This window comes from Canis lupus, chromosome 18 (genome assembly GCF_003254725.2).
Source record: "Canis lupus dingo isolate Sandy chromosome 18, ASM325472v2, whole genome shotgun sequence".
In the NCBI taxonomy this organism is placed as follows: domain Eukaryota; kingdom Metazoa; phylum Chordata; class Mammalia; order Carnivora; family Canidae; genus Canis; species Canis lupus.
The window spans coordinates 34,283,209-34,305,938 of NC_064260.1; the positions used below are offsets into that span (position 1 = coordinate 34,283,209).

General features: G+C 36.7%; 1 protein-coding gene across 6 annotated transcripts in view; it reads right to left on the bottom strand.

The window, feature by feature from the left end:
* Positions 1-22,730, bottom strand: part of HIPK3 (homeodomain interacting protein kinase 3) — a 92,265-nt gene that overhangs the window by 49,113 nt on the left and 20,422 nt on the right. For all 6 annotated transcript variants that reach the window (XM_025452419.3, XM_025452422.3, XM_025452418.3 and 3 more), the window contains exon 2: positions 10,860-11,958. In XM_025452419.3, coding sequence (XP_025308204.1) covers positions 10,860-11,958 — 1,099 coding nt within the window. The remainder of the gene's footprint in view (positions 1-10,859; positions 11,959-22,730) is intronic.

The window sequence follows — 22,730 nt, forward strand, 5'->3', positions numbered from 1 at the left end:
AGATACATAATTTCACTTATAAACACTTCAACAACTAACTTAAAAATAATAATAACCACAATGAGGGACACCTGGATGGTTCAGTATGTAACTTTCTGACTCTTGATTTTGGCTCAGGTCATGGTCTCAGACCCCACATCAGGCTCCAAATTGAGGGTGTGATTCTCTCCCTTCTTCTCCCTCACTCATTCCCTTTAAAAAAAAAAAAACCCCACAATGCTATTTCCACACATTAAAAAAAAATCCCTAATATCATGTTATCATGTGACATCCAAATTTTCTCTATTGCCTCATTACTGTCTTACAATTAATCTTTTCAATTAATATCTAAAGGAGTTCACATATGAAGATTCTATTTAACAGTTTCACAGAATAATCTATAGGAAATTACAATGAGGGATCCCTGGATGGCTCAGCGGCTTAGCACCTGCCTTTGGCCCAGGGCGTGATCCTGGAGTCCCGGGATCAAGTCCCGCCATCGGGCTCCCAGCATGGAGCTTGCTTCTCCCTCTGCCTGTGTCTCAGCCTCTCTCTCTCTCTTTCTTTTTCTCTCTCTCAGGAATAAATAAATAAAGTCTTTTTTTAAAAAAAGTTTATCTTAAATGGTAACAAAAAGTAGTCATTTTTAGGAGAGAATTACTAACCATGACTTGGGAAAATTATAAAAAACAAACCAGCCTGAAATAATTCAACTGTAGTAACAAAAATGTGAGTTAGCCTAAAGAAATTTCAAAGCCTAACATTCCACTTCCTCTGATTCAGGCAGGCAGTCACTTCTAAAATATCAGTAATGGCGAGTTTTCCAGGTTCCTTTGGTTTTGTTTCTGTTTAGCTTTAATGAAAAGTTTTAACACTTGGTATTAAATACATATAGATATAGATATCCACAGAAGTGAAGTGCATGTCTAAATTCACACACAAGTTAACAAATATCAACCACAACAAAGCCTTTTTCCCCTGGGATGGGGGGCAGGGAGCATCCTAGTAAAAAAGCAAAATAACCACACTAATACCAATGTATCCATTTCTTGCCACTGCCACCACGTCCTCTCTATGTATGGGTTACCTTAATGTGTCTTTCCTAATGGTTTGCCTACTCCTACACTCATTCCGGTCCTCTTCTCCCTACAAATAGCAGCCAGAATGATTAAAACATAAACCATAGCAGCTCCCTCCAACCTCAAATCACACCCCTACTTTATCCACTCCACTATTCCTAAGTCTCACTGGCAGGCTTTCGGATTCTTTACTTACCAAACTCTTTCCAACCTCAGAGCCTTCACATAAGCTCCTTCTTTGCCCAAGGCTCTCATTCTACCCACTCGGGTTAGTGGTCTCCAGGCCCCAGTTTAATGTATCATGTCCTTAGACATTTTTCCCTGTCTACCCAATCTAAAGTCCCCACAACTGATTAGCTATTTGAAAAAAAAGAAAAATAACATTACATCCACAACTCACACAAATTATAAGAATAAACTTAAAATACAGATCTAAATATTTAAAATGTAATTCATTAAGGACTAGATGGAATAGATGAATCTCTCTTTGAACTCAGCAAGGGAAAAGGCTTTCTAACTATGAATTAAAATCCAGAGACAATGAAAGAGAAGACTGATAAAACTGGCCATAAAACTGGCCTCCACACAGGAGGCCGCTGGGTGGTTTAGTTGATTAAGCATCCGATTTCAGCTCAGATCATGATCTCAGGGTGGTAAGATCAAACCCAGCATGCCTCTGCTAGGCATGGAGACCGCTTAAGATTCTTTCTCTCTTGCTCTCCCTCTCCCCATTCCTTCCCTGCATGCCAACCTCTCTCTGGCAAAAAAAAAAAAAAAAAAAATTCAGAATGAAAAAAAAAAATCACCATCCCATATATATAAGAGATATAAAACTAATGGATAGAGCAGCTCAGGTGGCTCAGCAATTTAGCGCCACCTTCAGCCCAGGGCGTGATCCTGGAGACCCGGGATCAAGTCCCACATCAGGCTTCATACATGGAGCCTGCTTCTCCCTCCGCCTGTGTCTCTGCCTCTCTCTCTCTGTGTGTGTGTGTGTGTGTGTGTCTGTGTGTCCCATGAAAAAATAAAATCTTTAAAAAATAAAAATAAGGGATCCCTGGGTGGCACAGCGGTTTAGCGCCTGCCTTTGGCCCAGGGCGCGATCCTGGAGACCCGGGATCGAATCCCACGTCGGGCTCCCGGTGCATGGAGCCTGCTTCTCCCTCTGCCTGTGTCTCTCTGCCTCTCTCTCTCTCTGTGACTATCATGAATAAATAAATAAAATCTTTAAAAAAAAAAATAAAAATAAAATAAAATAAAATAAAATAAAACTGATGGACAGGGATCCCTGGGTGGCGCAGCGGTTTGGCGCCTGCCTTTGGCCCAGGGCGCGATCCTGGAGACCCGGGATCGAATCCCACATCGGGCTCCCGGTGCATGGAGCCTGCTTCTCCCTCTGCCTGTGTCTCTGCCTCTCTCTCTCTCACTGTGTGCCTATCATAAATAAATAAAAATAAAAAAAAAAAAAAAAACTGATGGACAAAGAACCAATCTCTTAATACAAAAATGGGCAAAAGATATGAACAGGCATTCACACTCATACCCACATTTCTTTTAAAAAGATTTTAGAGAGAGAGCATGCATTCGAGCAGGGGGAGGGACAGAAGGAGAGAAAGGAGAGAAGCAGACTTCCCATTGAGCAGGGAGCCCAAAGCTGGGCTCAATCTTACCACCCTGAGATCATGACCTGAGTTGAAATGAAGAATCAGATGCTTAACCAGCTGAGACACCCAGGCACCACTTGTACAATTTTAATATGACCCTTAAACATGAGATATTTAACTTCACTCATAACGAGACATGCAAATTAAAACTACGTAAATCAATAATTTTTGCCAATCAAAATGCCATCTGAATGGCAAAACTATTAAAGAATAACATTCTGCTAGCAAGGCTATAGAGAAACAGGCACTACTGTATGCTGTTGGTAAGAATGCAAACTGATACAGTTCTGAGAGAAATTTTAGATATTTAACAAAACTATATATGCATTTACCTTCTGACTAAATAATCCCACTTCTGAAAATTTACCTTGAAGATACAACTTGAACAATTACCAATATGTATATGCACAAAACTATTCTTGTAATGTAATTGGGAGACATTACTTCAATAATTAGGAAAGCAGCTGAATAACCCAGCTAACATTACACTTCCTCTGATTCAGGCAGAGGTATGGTAATCCATGGTAATGGTAATCCACATAACGAAGTACTATTCAGCAATAAAATAGAATGAGAAAGATCTCTATGAACTGACATGAAGTGATTTCCAAGAAACACTGTTAAGGAAAAACAGCCAAGTGCAAACAGGTATCTACAACATGTTACCTCTCCTGTAAGAAGGGAAACTGAAGAAATTTTTATCTGTTTACATACCCCCAAAACACACAAATACATACACACACACACACACACACACACACACACGAAGAATAAAACAAAACTAATGATAATGGTTATTAAAAGGGGTTAAGTAGGAATAAGGTGGGAAAGATGGTAAGGAGGGAGTGTGACACTTCTGAAGGTTTTAGCATAGTTCTAATTTTTAGAACCACACTGATGTTTCAAATAGTCAAACGAACAAGGACATGGATGGGCCCAAAGTGATATACAAAGAAATGAACTTAGATACATTTCAAATAAACAATACAATCACACTTGAAGGTGAAGGTTTGGAGAAGAACTTAAAATGCGGTATTTTGACTACCTGCTCCAAGTCTACGGCTAAAGAATAAGAGATCTGTAAATAAATGTTGTACTCTGGCTATAATTAGCAATGGCATGGGCAGTAATGCTAAAACTACATTAAAATGTATTCTAGATTTGAGCTAATAAGTAACGTATGGTGGATAAAGAGAGCCAAGTTTCCTTGTATCATAAAAGGGATTATAAATAATCCAAATGGAACAAAGACAGAATAAACTCTGAGGTGTCAGAATTGGACATAGCTGTATGAATTTGTGGTTTTAATATATAAACAGATACAGAATTACACTAACACACACACACACACATGCATGCATTTTCCAGCTTTGCCACTTAAAGGATGTAAATGCTATAACACTTAGTACTAATGAGCACATCTGGTACTAGCATTCATTTTGTTTTCTAAAAATCATTCTCTAATAAAAGGAACCAGAGCTCCTTACAGAAATAGCCACTATTAGGGATGAGGCAGGAGGGTACAAAGTCAGTCTGGAACACCTTATGGTTCCAGAAAGTAAGCACTCAAGGGAAGATGGGGCCATGGCAAAGTGGTTCCTGTTCGACAGTTTAGGACAATCATTCAGTAAAACAAATAAGAACAAGTAACAGAGTATATATAACCCATTAAACATGAATCCATGAGTCCATACAGAAACTAAAAAACTAAATAAAAGAAAATTCTTCCTTATAAAAGAATTCCCTATACAGGAATGACAGAATTAGAAAATTTCATAACCCCATAATTGTAATTGTTTAAGGCCACATTCACCAAGGGATGCTAAAACTGGTTCATGAAAATAAGATGAGAAAGTAGTAGACTAATATCAAAGTTCCTCTTCACAAAATACTTACTAATAACAAAGGGAAAAAAAAAACACCTTACAGTGGAAAAATCTGGCAGTCACCACCTCAACCAGGTGATCAAAGTTAATCAGTAACGTGGAAAAATGACATCATGTGCCAACCAATATGTGAGGATACAAAATCACTTCTGTGAAGTTATTCTAAAAATGCATAACCTGAAAACATCAGACAACCCAAAACTGAGAAGCATTCTACAAAATAACTATCCGGTACTCTCTAAAAGTGTCAGGGTAGGGGTGCCTGGATGCCTCAGTCAGTTAGTGACTCTTGATCTCAGTTCAGGTCTTGATTTTTGGGTCATGAGTTCAAGCCTCACATTAGGTTCCACACTGGGCATGGAGCCTACTATAAAAAAAAAAGTGTCAGGTTAAGAAAGACAAAGAAAGAACCAAGGAACTATTCCAGATGAGAGTACACTGAAGGGACATACATGGCAAATGATATAATGTGTGATCTTTGATTGAATTTTGGGCAGGAAAGAAGCCATTAGTGAGGAAATTGGTAAAATGTGCCTTTTGTTTAGGAAATACACAAAGATGTATTTAGAGGTAAAGGGGCCTTAGAACTGAAACTCACCCTCAAATACTGCAAGAAAAAAATGTGTGTGTGTGTGTACACACACAGAGAAAGAATGACAAAACTAGGGTGGTAAAATGTTTGAAATTGAAACATTTGAAGAATCCTGGTGAAAGGTATGTAGGAATTCTTTGTAATATTTTTGCAAATTTTATGTCTAAAATTATTTCAAAGCAAAAAGTTAAAAAACAAAAAATAGTAAGTATCCTGTTATACTCTTTCCCTGTTTCTTTCCATTGGAGAGTACTACTTTACCTTTTTCATTGTCTACCCATTAGAATGAAAGCACCATAATGGTTAAGGTCTACATTTCTGCTCCTCAATGAATAAACCAGCACCCTGCATAATACTTTACACTTGATATGCAATAAATATCTTGAAAGACTTAACTGTAGACCATTTTACAGTTTTCTACTCATATGTCTTTCCACTGATCAAATTTTAAAAGGTCTCCATCAAATGATGAATGGCTACATAAAATATGGTGTATCTATACAATGGAATACTATGTAGCCACAGCATGGAGGAACCTTGAAGACATTATGCTACATGAAAAAAAAAAAGTCAAAAAGGACCACATATTGTATGACTTCATTTATATGAAATGCTCAGAATGTACAAATCTATAGAGATACAGATTTTTTGGTGGCCTAGGGCCTGGAGAATAGGGAGACTGGGGCATGATGGCTAGCGGGTACAGGAAAGGACTCCCTGCTAGGGGTTAGGAAAATATTCTAAAATTCATTGTAGGTGATGATGCCCAACCGTGAATATACTAAAAAACATTGAGTTCTACACTTCAGATGGCTAAAGTTCATGGTATGTGAATTGTACCTCAATAAAGTTGTTCAAAAAAAACCTTTAAGAGCCCTGTCAAATTTTTATTTGAAAGTCTGATATAGGGGATGCCTTGGTGGTTCAGTGGTTGAGTGTCTGCCTTTGGCTCAGGGCATGGTGCTGGAGTCCTGGGATTGAGTCCCACATCAAATTCCCTGCACAGAACCTGTTTCTCACTCTGCCTGTGTGTCTGCCTCTCTCACTCTCCCTCTCTGTATCTCTCATGAATAAATAAATATTTTTTTTAAATTTAAAAAATAAAAGTCTGATATATATATTATTATTTATACATATATGTATACATATAGATTTAAAATAATCTATATCTGTGGCCACAATGTAGGACACTGAAAACCATTTCATTAGACTTTGGAAACTTCTGTTAAAACAGGGAGTGTCTGGGTAGTTCAGTCAGCATCTGACTTTGATTTCAGCTCAGGTCATGATCTTGGGGTGGTGGGATCAAGCCCCATGGCAGGCTTTATCCTCAGCAGGGGATCTGCTTGAGAGTCTTTCCCTCGCCCTATGCCCCTCTCCCACTTGTATGCACTCTCTAAAATAAATAAAATCTTAACGAAATTGTTAAATCCCAGTTGACAACCTTTTGTCTAATGATTCTCCCACACACACACACACACACAAACAGCTATTTTATGATATACAGAAGATATTATCAGTAATTTCAGCCAATACTGTGCTTTTTCAGGTAATGGTGGTTGAGAGAACACTTTAATACTCATCAATCCTAAATCCTCCTCTACTCTTAAGGCTCATTCAAGGCTCATTTCTCAACAGAACCCTTCTTTGAGCCCTCCAATGAGGCTTAGTGCTCTCCTCTGTGTTCCCACAGCATCCTGCACACACCTGTACACTAAGACTTCTTGATACAAATTATTTTTCTCCTCCATTAAGTGATGAAACACATTTTAATCACTTCTGCATCCCTAACACAGTGCCAGGACACAAGAAGTACAACAAAAACTCAGTTAAACTTGTAGTGTGAATTTGGACCTGTTTGACTTCTATAAGCCTCAGTTTTCTACTTATTCAATAGGAATTCTACCAATTGTCTTACCTAATTCATACAGATAGACAGAAATAAACTAGGAAATTACATAAAAGCACTTGAAAAAAATGTAATATACATACACAGTCTTCTGTTATTATAGAGTACTCTGTATAAAGTATTAATTATTATTGTGTGGGTCATTCTACAGATCCTAACTTTGTTACAGGAACTTTGTCTTCGATACTCTTGGTCTAAAAAGGCATAAGGGGATGGGAATACCCTAAACAAAACCTGGCAAACCTGAGTTAATTGGTTATTACACACCATTCTGTTAACTCTTACAGGCAAAACAGAAAACATTTTTTACCTCAACAATTAATACAACGTTAATCAGTAAACTAATAATAAATACAACTGCTTTCCAGGTTACTTTACAGTCTACTTTCCTGTCTCTATGTTCTGAAATGACTCAAACCACAGGCTAGAATTCTACATTTAAAAGAAAAAGATATTCATGACCTGAATGTTGCCACCACACCTCATAAACACAGCACCTTCTGCTGCTAAAACCTTTTATGCATTCAAGAGCTCTGTGTGTTCTTGACAGAAACCATACTCACGCAGCTGAATTTAGAACATGCTGACCTTGAGCAAATCAATGCCCTTAGCATGTACTTCTGGCTTATATCACTGCAAGAGGTAGACAGCCTCACCATCTATAGTAGTCAACAATTTCTGGCCACTGTCCCCAGTCTATTTTAAGATATCCCTACTACATTTCTGTGTTGCACAGTTCAAAGAAATAGAGTAACACATGAACCTGTGTTTAAACACAAATCGTTTACCTTGGAACTTGGGTGTGTTCATACTGTGATTAGCTCAAAAATATTTAATTTGGTAAGTTTCCACTTCCTGCTTTCGTTTTTTAAAATACAACATATTTTTAACAAAGAGGTAAAAATCAAATATAAGACAATTTTGCTTACTGTCTAACCAAATTTTAAGTAATCTTAGTCAAAAACTAAGCCAAAACTGGTGAACAAATATTGAAAAAGATTAAAGGTTACCTGTTATTTTCATGCAAAACTACATGGATACTAAGGACTATAAGACATTTTCACCAGTGTACCTTAATACTAATTTTTCTAACACTTGGATCTAATTAACATAAAGTCCTTTTATAAATGTTTTTACCCAAGCAACATCAACCAAAATGCTACGAACATGAGCCCTTGCTTACAAATAAGAACCTAATTTTTTTTTACTCTAAACACAGAACCTATAATTTAGCAACAGTATACACCATCTGAATTTCTGAAAATTATCTACTTGAAATTTATACTTAAAAACAAATTAGAAACTTACTAATCACACTTAGCAATTATTCATAGGGTTTTTTTCATTCCCAATAGAGGCTAATATTTGTGCAAAGGCCTAATGCTAGAAATCAACATTATAAAATATTTAGCATTTCAGATTGCTTTTTAAAGGATTTCCTTTACTTTCTTGAAGCATTTAATAAATGTTTAATAAATGTTCAAGTAATAAAAAAAAGTTTTGTTTTTAACTGTAATCCAGAAGATTTCAAATAAAGAAAAGGAGTCTAGGTATCACACAGAGCTAAATCTGATATGCAGTATAATGCAGGACCCAAATAAAATGAAGTCATTTACTAACAAGTGAACTAAATATAGAGCCCAAGCAGCTGGAGCCTGGGGGTTTATGTAATATGCTAGCTGACAACTAAAAGCTCTTAAGACGGAATCCATAGAGCACAAAGGGAAGGAAAAATCCACTATTCTTCTCATTCTGTTAAGATTTTAAAACCATTTTTTCTGGAAAAAAAATGAACAAAAGCTAATCCTGTATTCCATTATATTAAAAGAAAATCTGTCAGAAATATACAGGACCAAATAAATGTAATTATGTGATCTATTAAATAAGACTTACTACCTGACACAATTATAATATCTTTTAAACCATTTAAATAGGAATAGTATCTAGCACTCTGATACTAAAAATCTTACAATCTGGAATATATTAAAGAATAAATTAGGCTATATTCCTAATTTCTAATACATATTTTAATAAATTATCACTGACATAAATGTGAGACTCCTTTTTTAATATTTTATTTATTTATTCATGAGAGAGACAGAGAGGCGGGCAGAGACATAGGCAGAGGGAGAAGCAGGCTCCCTGCAGGGAGCCTGATGTAGGACTTGATCCCTGGACCCGGAGATCATGACCTGAGCCGAAGGCAGACGCTCAACTGCTGAGCCACCTAGGCATTCCTAAATGTGGGACTCCTAATGACCTACTAATCTAAGGCATATATTTGGAGTTGATCTTTGTGGTAGCTAATTAATTTCTCCTAGATCTTGTCCGGGATACTAAGGCACATATTTGCAAGAAACTTATCAGGGTGAGAGATAAATTACAAAGGTAGATACAGTATTATAAAATAGGGTCACCTGGGTGGCTCAGTCAGTTAAGCATCTGACTCTGATTTTGGCTCAGGTCATGATCTCAGGATCGTGGGATCGAGCCCCCAGTCTGACTCACAGCACAGATCTGCTTGTAACCTCTCCCTTTGGCCCTCCTCCCACTTGTCCTTAGTAGTGCTCACTTTCACGAATGTGTTCTCTCTTTCTCTAAAAGTAAATAAATCTTACAAAAATGAAACAAAACAAAAAACACTGGAAAATAACTACCCCTTGCTGGGTCTAAATTTATAATCCTCATATTCTAACAATTCCCAACAATAAACTGCATGTATCTGTCTATTCACTAAATTATTGATGGCCAATGTTGGCAGCTCCTGTATTTGCCCACTGTGTTGGAGCCCTAAAGTACACCAAGACCACAAATTCATTCTAGCTGAAATGAAAGCAATTTCTCAAAATTATAAAACTACAAATCCAAATCCATTTTACCTATTGAAGAAGATATTTTGAATCTTGTAATCATAGCACTTAAGACTACCTATTATACTCCAAGCTAGCATTATATTAATCATGACACTATAGCACTTTATCAGTATTTACATGGAAATTATTTTCTTTAAATTCTCCCCACAGCACCAACACCAAACAGCATTACCCATAACATGGAAAGAGCATAATCAAATTGGTTATGGAAAAGTGTCCTGAACATTCAAGGCAGCCATGAAAGTGTGTCTGAATCTTAAAATAGCTAATCAGAATAACTTTTTTGAATTCTTCTTTCTAAGTATTCAGTTACATCTGATTGTCTTTAATAAACTAGTTAAGTGCGGAAATGCCCAAAGATAAATACAAAAATTACTATAAATCCTTTCCCAACATTTGAAAACTTCTGTTTGATCGTCACTAATAATCTATCATTCCTCCAGGTCTTCCATTAACAATAAAAATAACCAACCAAATGTCTTTGGCTTGGAAGTGCAGTAGAGATTCCTATTCTGTTTGGGCAGATTTTATGCTTAAATTTAAAAAAACCGGGATCCCTGGGTGGCGCAGCGGTTTGGCGCCTGCCTTTGGCCCTGGGCGCGATCCTGGAGACCCAGGATCGAATCCCATGTCGGGCTCCCGGTGCATGGAGCCTGCTTCTCCCTCTGCCTGTGTCTCTGCCTCTCTCTGTGACTATCATAAATAAATTAAAAAAAAAAAATTTAAAAAAACCTTTTAACACCTCAAACCTAAGCTAATCATGTCTTGATTTCTTTATTTATCCAAGCCATCTTTTTCACCATGTACACACACCAAATTATTTCCTTTAGCCAAAATTCAACATTTATTAAATAGCCAAAAAGTAGATGTCACCTACCTGTAGTACCGAGACTGTAGATATGTTGAACAGACAGTCTTTGATACATGACTGGCCGACCCAAAGTCTATCACCTTAACCCTATATGGCTGCCGGACAGGATCCACCAACATAATATTCTCTGGTTTGAGGTCAGCATGAATTAAACCAAGACTTTTCAATTTTTTCAGTGCAGTGGCCACTTGTTGAAGAATAGGTCGAATTACTTTTAGTGGCAGGGGACTAAATTTATTTTGCTTCAGAAAGTCATACAAGTTTTGTTCCAGCATCTCAAAGACTAAACAAGTATGGTTACGGTGCTGAAAGCATTCATAAGCTCGTACAAAGTTATATTCATCAGCATTTTCAGTACTGAGCCTTGCTAATATGCTCACTTCTATTTGACCTTGACGTGCATAAGATGGGTGATTCTTCAAAATTTTGATTGCTACAATTTCATTTGTCCCTCTTTTCCAGCATTTGACTACCTGGCCAAAAGTGCCTCGACCAAGAAAATCAAGGACTTCATAAGTGTTTTTCATGGAGCATAAGACTTCATGCTGTACTAACTGATAGTCACCTTCTCCAGTGGTACAATTCTGTTTTGTTCCTGTGGTAGTTGTCACAACTGTCACTGGATTTCCCATGTTGGTTTGCAACATTGCAGGAAGTATGGACAATTCATCAACAATCTGCATTGCGCTGCTATGATTATCCAACTCCTCACTCTTGCGCTTCAATCCACATCGCTGGGGGCCTTCTAGGAAATGTAATCTGTGTCGCCACGCCCCAATCTGAGGTGCCTCCACTTGAGCTTGTTGCGCCTGAGCTGCTATCACCTTTGTAGCACCCGCAGTGTTTTTTAAAACAACAGCACTTGTCTGCAACGAAAAGTTGTGTCCTCGAGGTCTGTTAAATGGTATCTTTGTCTGAAAAACACTACCCTTCGTGGGAGGATGAGAATTTCCAACGTTTTTACCATTCACATAGGTCCGTGGATAGTTTCTTTCCTGGAATACACAACTGCTTGGCTCTATTTTGAGTTTCTTCACACTACAAAAGGCACTTGACTGAGTTTGATAAACATACGGTGGGTAGACCAAGACTTGTGAGGCCATACCTGAGGGGGAGAAAAAAGAAAAAGGACATGTTAACTACAAAAAAAAATTGTTCTTAATTTTAAATCTCATGAAGAAAACTTTCAAGGGTAGAGTCCATAATTTTTAAAAATAATTAAGAATTTTTTTCCCTTGGAGAAGATAACATTTCAGTATCTTTATTTTAGCTTATTAGTGCTTTAGCTATTTTAGGTATTGCATAAAAGGCTGGGAATAAAGCGTTGAGTGCATTCATTTAATCAAAAAATATTTACCAAGCAACTGCAATCGTCAAGATATGCCCTAGAAACTATATGAACCATTTTTCCTCCAAAAGGAAAAGCGCAGATCCCTAAACTATACACATCTGGCAAAGGTAAAGCATTCTATCACCAAATTATCATTTATGAACCAATGACTACAAAATAACTTACATTAATATGTCACATTCCTTAAATCTAAAGCTCAAGAACTGCCTCAGGAAAAATGATCAATTGTAAAAATAAGTAAATAAGCCAGATAAAGGTTTGTATGGTGTTCTCTTTACTTAATGTCTTTTTCCACAACCATCCTTGTACATTTAAGTAGACTTCTTTACATTCAAATCAAAGTGCTGCAATACCTTCTTGCTGATGATTTTCTAGGGACACACACTTGCCACTCACTCTCACGGCCCAACTTGGGCATTCAGGGCTCTTATAAAAGCTTCTATGTTCTTCTAATCAGCATTCATGACATGATATTACATTACATTGTAGCTGTCAGTGTATCCATCAGTCTTTCACACTAGATCCAAAGCAAAGTGCCCAGGATATAGAGTCTGTTCAATAAATGTGAGTTGGTCAAATTAATTTAAAAATATTTCCAAGCTCTACAATTTAAAAATCTGGGAAGTCTCTGTTTTAATGAATCAAACATAAATTCTTTTATTCAAAGACAAGAGATTGTCTCCAAAATAGGAAATATACACAATATTTAAAATGACAATTACTCTAGTTTCTCTTCAGATTACATAAATCACCTTTTATATAAGTCACCAACTTCACCAACTGAAGGCCTTAATATGCAAGCATTTTAATAAATGCTTTATTTGTAACATTTTATTTAGTCATACTAGTATTTCCCCAATTGGCTATTAAGAAAAACTCAGAGGAACTAGGTAACTGGTTAAGGTCACATAGCTAGAGTATAGTAAAGGAACAGGAAAATACATTGCCCGTCAGATAAAAGGCATAAATTTATGCCTCCTTAAACCTCCTAAACGCTTATTTTTTAAACTATTTATTTTTAAGTAATCTCTATACCCAACACAGGGCTGGAACTTACAACCCTAAGATCAAGAATCACATGCTCTACACCAAAGAAGCCAACCAGGTGCCCCCTAAACATTCCTTCTTAACTACCTACCACATTCCTAAGCTGACTTGCCTCTGGTAAGAATGAGTAATAAAACTTTATTAGACAAATTAATAAGATGTTCAGGGTGTAAGAGAAAATCATAAACTGAAATCCTGGAGTTCTAAACCATTTCATTTAGCATCAGAAGAGATTTCAATATTCCACCAATTTATCTCCTTTTATTTTAATGAGGCAAAGCCACGGTGAAAACTCCTTCTAACCATATTGAACCCATCTGCTAATTCATTTAATGCTGTTTGTGAGGCTCCCCAATCTTATCTTCAGTAATTTAGCATTGCCCTTTCAAACCACTTCTGTGACCCACACCCACAGAAATAGACAGGTGATGAAACTCAGAGATGAAACTTTCTAAAACAGCTATTATAATAAATATACTTTCAGATTTAAAGAAAAGCTTGAACATAAATAGGAGAGACGTGAAAAGCATTTTTAAAATGGAACCAGTAAGTCTGGAAAACTATGCATACCATAGAAAGATGGTAGAAAAGCAATTCAGCAATGTCTAACAAAACTGACAATTGGGCACCTGGGTGGCTCAGTTGGCTAAGCAACCAACTCTTGGTCTCAGCTCAGGTCATGATCTCAGGATAGCGAAAGCCTGCAGGGGGCTCTCTGCTCAGCAGTGAGTCTGCTTGAGATTATCTTTCCCTCTGACTGCCTGTCTCTCCACTGGCATGCATGTGCAGCACTCACTCTCTCCCTCTCTCTCAAATAAATAAATAAATCCTAAAAAAAAAAAAAGAATGAAAACAATTTACCCTGTTATGGATTGATTCCCATATTGTTATATGAAAAAACAAGATTCAGAAAAATGTGTACTTTACAATAGATATTATCATGAATAATAAAAAAGAATTGCATGTATATATGATTGCATATACATGGAATTACCTATACATACATAAAGAAACTGTAGATTTGTCTCTTAGAAAAGTAACAAGAATACTGGGGGCGATGACAAAGATTTACTTTTCACCGCACACCCTTTTCACCACTTTACTATGTATGTGTATTGCTGTTCAAAATAAGTTTTTGAATGATCTGAGAAACTTCTTAAAATATGTACATTCCATATTTAGAAATGAAATAATACAAAAAAAAAAAAGAAATGAAATAATACATCTGGGATTTGCTTCAAAATAATAAAGAAGAAAAAAATGAAGATATGAATAAAATAAGATTAGCCATAAATTGTTCATTATAGGATCTTGATAGTAAAAAGGAATTCTACTTTTGAATTATGTTTACATCTTTCCTTAATAAAAAGTTAAATAAATAAGTAAATATATATTTGAAATTCCACCCAGAGGGGCACCTGGGTGATTCAGTGGGTTTGGCATCTGCCTTCGGCTCAGGTCATGATCCCAAGGTCCTGGGATTGAGACCCGCATATGGCTCTGCTCAGTAGGGAGCCTGGTTCTTCCTTTCCTGCCTGCTGCTCCCCCTGCTTGTGCATTCTCTCTCTCAAATAAATAATAAAATCTCTTTTAAAAAGGAGGGGGGAATTAAAATCCCACCCAGAAAGATTCTGATTCAGTAGGTCTGTGGTGTGGTCAAGGCCATTTTGATTCACACTAACATCTGAGAAAAAAGTGATCGTCTGTACAAAAACTGTAGCAAATTCAAGTCCTACTAATTCAGGGCCCTTGAGTCTAAAAAAAAATCAGGATGAAGTCTTAGGGAATAAAACACATACAACTTTTGGCCAATCCATGTGATTTTAAATCAAAGTGTCACATGGATAACAGCTAAAATCCAGGTAACTGACCTAGAGATATTTAAGAAACTACTACAATTTCAGAATCCTGCTGTTCTTACTTTTTCCCCCCAACATGTCAAGCTAGAAGGCAAACAAGCCAAACGTCCCAATCAAGCTCACCTAAAGAAAGCTCAGAAAATTATCCCTTACCAACCACTGTGCCATGTGGGGGTCAATCTCAAAGGGGACTTTAGAAAATAAACAGATAGGAAAATCACATAACATACATAGCACATAAGAAAGGGATGGAGGTGGTGCTGGAGATAGCTGTTATAAAAGACCACAAGGAAAGAACTCTAAATTACTAATTAACTTAGCCACGGTGACTACCTGCCATATCCACGTATTAAGTATTTCCCTTTTCTCAACCCTCCATCAGATAAACTCATGACATGATAAGAGTATCTTCTACTTGGAGTTGATGGATTTTATAGAGTACAGTAAGCAAAGAACAAGAGCTGCTTAAGTCCATTGAGTCCAAAACATTGACTCAGTAAAATACTATTACTTCCCATTATTTTTCATTGCAATTCAAACTACATTACACCCCTATAGCTGTATTATTCATGACTTTTTCATTTGTTCTTATCAACTGACTAAGAAATGAAGTTTTGAAATACTACCCCTTTGTAAGCTGGGGCTGCCTGCCTATAATATATCATTCAGAGGATTGTGAAGACTCCTGTTAAAGCAACTATTAGGCTTCCATTCCTTAAGCTTAATAATCTCAGGTACTTTAACTTTGATTAATAGGCCTTTTTTTTTCCAACCTCCTAAAAGACTTTAAGACCCATCTGAATTCAATCCAAATTCTTCACGTCCTTTTACAATTACCAAAACAGCAACGTAACCAATACTGACACCCACAAGCATGGGTCTGACCACCACGAACTGTTTCCTTCTTTTATCCTTTCCAGGCTTCCTTAAAAGGGAGGGAGGGAGCAAAAACCGAAATACTTTACTATCTTACATTCAATATATTAACCAATATGAAAATTCTTTTTTTTATTTTATTTATTTATTCAAGACAGACAGAGAGAGAGAGAGAGAGAGAAAGAGGGAGAGAGAGAGAGGCAGAGACACAGGCAGGAGAAGCAGGCGCCATGCAGGGAGCCCAACATGGGACTGGATCCCAGGTCTCCAAGATCACGCCCTGGGCTGAAGGCAGGCACTAAACCGCTAAGCCACCCAGGCTGCCCCCAATATGAAAATTCTGAATAATTCTGCCAAACTTATATAAAGCCCACATGCAATTGGGTTCTTCTTTCAAGTGTACTGTGACATCACAAATAAATCAGTAAAGGCAATGGTGCCCTTCATTTCTCCTTATACAATTTTCTCCTTCTAGTTGTTCAAACCTCAATTTTTAAATTTATTTTTTAAATAATAAAATATGCATAACACAAAATTTGCCATTTTGAAGTGTACAGATCAATGGCACTAAGTATATGCACACTGTCGTGCAACCATCACCACGACCCATCTCCAGAACTTTTTTCCTCTTCTATAACTGAAACTATCCACTAAACAATAACTGTCCACTGTCCCTGCCCCCAGCCCCTGGCAATCACCATTCTATACTCTGTAAGAATTTAACTATTCTAGGTACTTATATGATGAAATTATACAGCATTTGCTCTATTAACTGACTTATTCACTTAGCAAAACGTATTCAAGGTTCATCCATGTTGCATTTACGTCTCAGAATGTCCTTCCTTTTTGAGACTAAATAATATTTAATTGTATGTATGTGCCATATTTTGTTTATTCATTCAGCAACCAAAAGATATTTGGGGGCACCTGGCTGGCTCAGTCAGTGGAGCATGCAACTCTTGATCATGGGGTTGTGAGTTTGAAATCCCACAATGGGTGTGGAGCTTACTTAAAAATAATCTTTAGGGCAGCCCCGGTGGTGCAGTGGTTTAGCGCCACCTGCAGCCAAGGGTGTGATCTTGGAGACCCGGGATCGAGTCCCACGTCGGGCTCCCTGCATGGAGCCTACTTCTCCCTCTGCCTATGTCTCTGCCCCTCTCTCTCTCTCTCTGTCTCTCATGAATAAATAAATAAAAATCTTTTTAAAAATAAATAATCTTTAAAATAGAATAATAATCTTTAGGGGCACCTGAATGGCTCAGTCCATTAAGTGTCTTGACTCTTTATTTCAGTTCAGTCATGATTTCAAGGTTATGAGATAGAGCCCCAAGTCAGGTTCCGCACTGAGCATGAAGCCTGCTTAAGATACTCTCTCTCTAAAAAAAAAAAAAAAGATACTCTCTCTCTCCCTCTCTGCTCCTCCCCCCACTCACATGCACAGGCTTACTCAAAAAATAAATAAAACAAAATCTTGAAAAAAAAAAAAGATATTTGGGTTGCCTCCTCCTCCATAGCCACGGTAATACTGCTATGAACATGGATATACAAATTTCTCTTCAAGACCCTATTTCCAATTATTTGGTGGGTTTTTTTTGGGGGGAAAGATGTAAAACTATTTTTATTCATGGACAACATGATTGTGTATATAGAAAATCCTAAGGATCTACAAAAAATGTTATTAGGCATAATTGAGACTAGTAAGGTTGCAGGATACAAGATCTACAAAAATCAACTCAATTTCCATATATTAGCAATGAACAACTGAAAATTCAAATAAAAATGCCATTTATGATAGCTTCTAAAATCTTAAAGTACTTAGGGATAACCTTAATCTATTTCAATTCTTTTGTGTATATATATATCCACAAGGGAAATTACTAGATTATATGGAAATTCTATTTTTAATTTGAAGAATCAGTATATTATTTTATTTTCCATAGTAGCTATACAATTTTATGTTTCAGCCAGTAGTGCATAAAGGTTACAATTACTTTACATCCTCGCCAACACTAGTTATTTTTTTCTTTTTTATAATAGCCACCCTAATGGGTGTTAAGTGGTATCTCATTGGGGTTTTCAAATTGCCATTTTTAAATCTAATTCATGAATACTGGTTGTACTAACATCCAGAGCTTGACATCATCAGTACCTATAACAAGTAAGCTTTCTATTTTTTCATTTGAATTCTTGACAATATTAAACATTACACTTAAGGGGCACCTGAGTGGCTAAGTGGTTGAGCATCTGCCTTTGGCTCAGGTCGTGATCCTGGGGTCCTGGGAGTGAGTCCCCCATTGGGCTCTCTGCAGGGAGCCTGCTTCTCGCTTCTCCTCCCTTGTCCCATGTCTCTCTGCCTCTCAAGAATAAATAAATAAAATCTTAAAAAAAAAAAAAAAAGACTACACTGTTATAAAAAACCATGTTATTAACAGGGCATTCCCAATTGACTACTGAATAATCCCCAGTTTTTCCAAAGCATCAATGGAAAGTACAGAAATTATTACATTACTAAAAGCATCAAGTTTTAAATTAAGATAGAAATATGAAAATGATCAGTATTTCTAAAGATCAACAAGAAGTAAATAAAAATAACAAGTAAAATGAAAGTGTTTTAAGACTATTTTTTTTCACTCAGGGGACTAATTATTATCTCATAATAAAAAGTGATGAGACACCAAAGAATTGGGACGCCTGGGTGGCTCAGTGGTTGAGCGTCTGCCTTTGGCTCAGGGCATGATCCTGGAGTCCCAGGATCGAGTCCTGCATCCGGCTCCCCACAGGGAGCCTGCTTCTCCCTCTGCCTATGTCTCTGCCTCTGTCTCTCTCTCATGAATAAGTAAATAAAATCTTTAAAAAAAAAGAGAGAGACCAAAGCATTAAATTTGTGCCCAATATTCTACAACAACAACAACAAAAAAACCAATAGCAATACAACAACCAATTTAAAAAGGTATCTCTATGCAAGTTACCTTAGATAATATTTTCATTCAACCAGAAACAAGCAAATAGCTATACTAGATCAAAGTAAACCTTTGATTCTGTTTACATAAAAACCATGCATTCAGAGTTTTCTGAACATACTTATCAATTGTTTTCAGGATACATATTAAAATAAGGTAGACACAAGTGCAGTTCACTTTCAAAAGTGAACTTATTAACAAACTCTTTAAAGGGAGACAGATAGATGGAACAGGAAATGAAAAATACAGTTAAGATTGCCTTATCAGGTACAATGTACCAATGTACTTTTAATCTGACGTCGTCAAACCTAACAGAGCTAGAGAATTATCCTACGTAAAACCAGTATTGATACGTTCTACACTGTTAGTGTAGCACTAAGTTCACTAATAGAAAAATGTGTCTTTGGTCAAATTACCAAACATACATTACAGATTATAATTGCCCTTCAGCAAGCTATGATCAGCACCAGATACAAAAATATTTAAAAGCACTATGTAAAAATCATTGAGCATGCTTAAAAAACAAAGACGATACCATCACCACCACCCATCCCACACAAGCAGTCCCCTACTATACCAAATCTCCACCATCCTTGTCTTTACTTGGATCCAAACATCTCTTTTAGCCTTCTTTCTCTCCCTCCTCTCAATTATACCTCAAGATCTGACCTACCCATATCAACACAGTACTTCACATTCTGTCCTCAAAGATATTATCCATCTCTTCCTAGGACTTACCATCTCTTCCGGATTATCTATCTCCCACCACACAAATTCCCAATATCCTTTGCTAAACTCTAGTTCATCTCCGTCTAGTACAATAGATTCAAAATTAACATTTTTCTTATGTAACACAAAAGGTATTTTTAAAGATGCTTAGCAAACGAATCCAAAATTCTAAATGGGAATACAGTGGCTCTCAAGCTTTTTCCTGACATACTTCAGGTACGATGAACTTCTAAGAAGTGAAACACTTTAGGGGAGGTAGTACTCAAAAGCAAAACTTTTTCAGAGAAGTACTTTAGGGAAGGGGTCTTCACCAAAGCACTTTTATGTGCAAATCAGTAGTTTAGTCATTTCAAGAAAAAGAGCTTTGTGCATCATTATAATGACTTCCAACACTGCAAAATGCTTTTTTAAAAAATAATAGAATTAGGGTACCTGGGTAGCTCAGTTAAACGTCTGCCTTTGCCTCAGGTCATGATCCCAGGGTCGGGGTTCAAGCCCCACATTGGGCTCCCTGCTCAACAAGGAGTCTGCTTTTCCTTCTGCCCTCTCCCCTGCTTATGCTCTCTCTCTCTCTCTCTCAAATAAACGAAAGAAAGAAAGAAAGAAAGAAAGAAAGAAAGAAAGAAAGAAAGAAAGAAAGAAAGAAAGAAAGAAAATAACAGAGTCAACCTCATTCAACTAGCTATTGGACCAAAAAAATTTATGCTGGTTTGTTTTTTGCAGTTTTTTTTTTTTTAGATTTTATGTATTTGAGGGAGAATGTGTGCATGCACACTCAGGGGAGAGTAGACGGAGGGAGACAGAATCTTAAGCAGGTTCTATCCCCAATGCAGAACCCAAAACAGGGCACACAACCCCAAGATCATGACCTAAGTCAAAGCAAAAAGCCCACGGCTTAACCAACTGAGTCACCCAGGCACTCCGAAATTTTGCTGTTAAACTACTTTTGTATTCCTCACAAAGTCTGGAACACAGTTAAATGAATAAAAGCCTCAAACTATGCTAGAGCCTCACATCATTTCAAATTTATTTTTTTTACAGATCTTATTTTTTTAAGTAATCAAACTCATAATCCCAAGATCAAGAGTCACATGCTCTACCAACTGAACCAGTCAAGCACCCCTCAAATTTATTTTTTAATAAGATACTGCTAACATCAGTTCTATCACAACTCTAAGTTTTGTACAAATGTCTTTGTCTTGATTTCACAAAGTCTGACAAAGAAATCAAAGGAGATAGAATGAATTCTTCAAAGTAACAATATTGTCTATAATCTAGTTTCATTTAAATAATAGGTAATCCCAGTTTGTTTTATCTATAAAGATTCTGCTTTCATGAATATACCTAGGAAGTAGGTATACCTAGAAAATATGTTTCAGCTGAAAATTTGTCAACATTTCAGAGTGGATAAAGCAGCTTTATAACTGAAGAAGTGTTAAATACAGAGAAGAATATTAAATACTACACTATTTCAATGACAGTGACTAATTAAAGCCATGAATTAAACAATTTGTTATTGCAATGGTATTTTAAGATTTGAGAGAAAGAGCGAGCACAAGGAGGGGCAGAGAGAGAATCTTCAAGCAGACTCCCCACTGAGCATGAAGCCCAAGATGGGGCTTAATCCCAGGCGCTGAGATCTCAAATCAAGAGTTGGATGCCCAAACAACTGAGCCACCCAGGCACCCCAGCAATAGCATTTTGACCACTTCATTTTGTATTATCTCATAAATATAGTATTAATATTGATTTGTTGTATTAACTTTCAAAAACAATCATGTACTAGCCCCTGAAATACTTATGATACCACAAATGGAAACCATTAGCCAAAAGCTGTACTATTTGAGCTGAAGTTTAAATTTCTCCTAATTAACCTAATTTTCAACTTCTTTTTCAAATGAGTTAGTAATTTATGAAAATCATATTGAACTTACTTCTTTTTAAATATTTTATTTATTTATTCACGAGAGACACAGAGAAAGAGAGGCAGAAACACAAACAGAGGGAGAAGCAAGCTCCATGCAGGGCGCCCCATGCAGGACTCGATCCAGGACTCCAGGATCACACCCTGAGCCAAAGGCAGACACTCAACCGCTGAGCCCCCCAGGTATCCCTAGAGCTTACTTTTTAAATGTCTTATAGCTATATCCACAGTGAATATTATCAAATAATGTTTTTTAATACTATTTTAATTCTACCTTTACCATTCTTATATCTGACAACACAGGTGGCCTATTCTCAGAATTACAAGTTTGAAGTTTAAAGATTCAACCACCTGAAGCAAAAGACAGAAGTTTAGCTTCCTTCATTAGTACCCAAACTTTAATTTATGACAATAAAATACACCGAACCTATCAGTGTTTTTTAGAACAATATCAAAGAAATGGATCATTTTGTGGAAGATATGAAGAATCTGCTAATGTCTCTTCTATAAATCATTTTCATTTGCAGGGACAACTGGGTGGCTCAGTGGTTGAGCATCTGCTTTTGGCTCAGGGCATGATCCTGGGTCAGGATTCTGGGATCGAGCCCCACATAGGAACCTGCTTTTCCCTCTCTCGCTCCCTCTGCTTATGCACTCTATCAAATAAATAAAATCTTAAAAAAAAAAAAAAAAAAAGGAAATTCTGACTATTAAAATCTAAAATTTGTATGCATTTATCAAATGATACCATCGACAAAGATAAACCATAGAAACAGAGAAGATACTGGCAACACACATAACAAAAGATTTGAAGAAATCATACTGTATTTAGCAAAAATCAGTACAAAAATGGTGAAAGATATAAACAAGCAATTCACAGAAAAGGAAATATATGCCAAAGACTTATTGTCAGCCTCACTAGTATAAGAAAATCTCTAAAATTATAGCAAGATGCCATTTTATACCCATCATTCTGACAAAAAGTAGGACAATACCCAATGTTAAAGAGTTGTAGGTTAACGGAGACTCATATGGACTAAAGCAGTACAACCACTTTTGAGAGCAAAGCTGAACATGGACACAATCCATAATCTACCAATTGTCCCAGGTATACATACATTCTGCCTACAG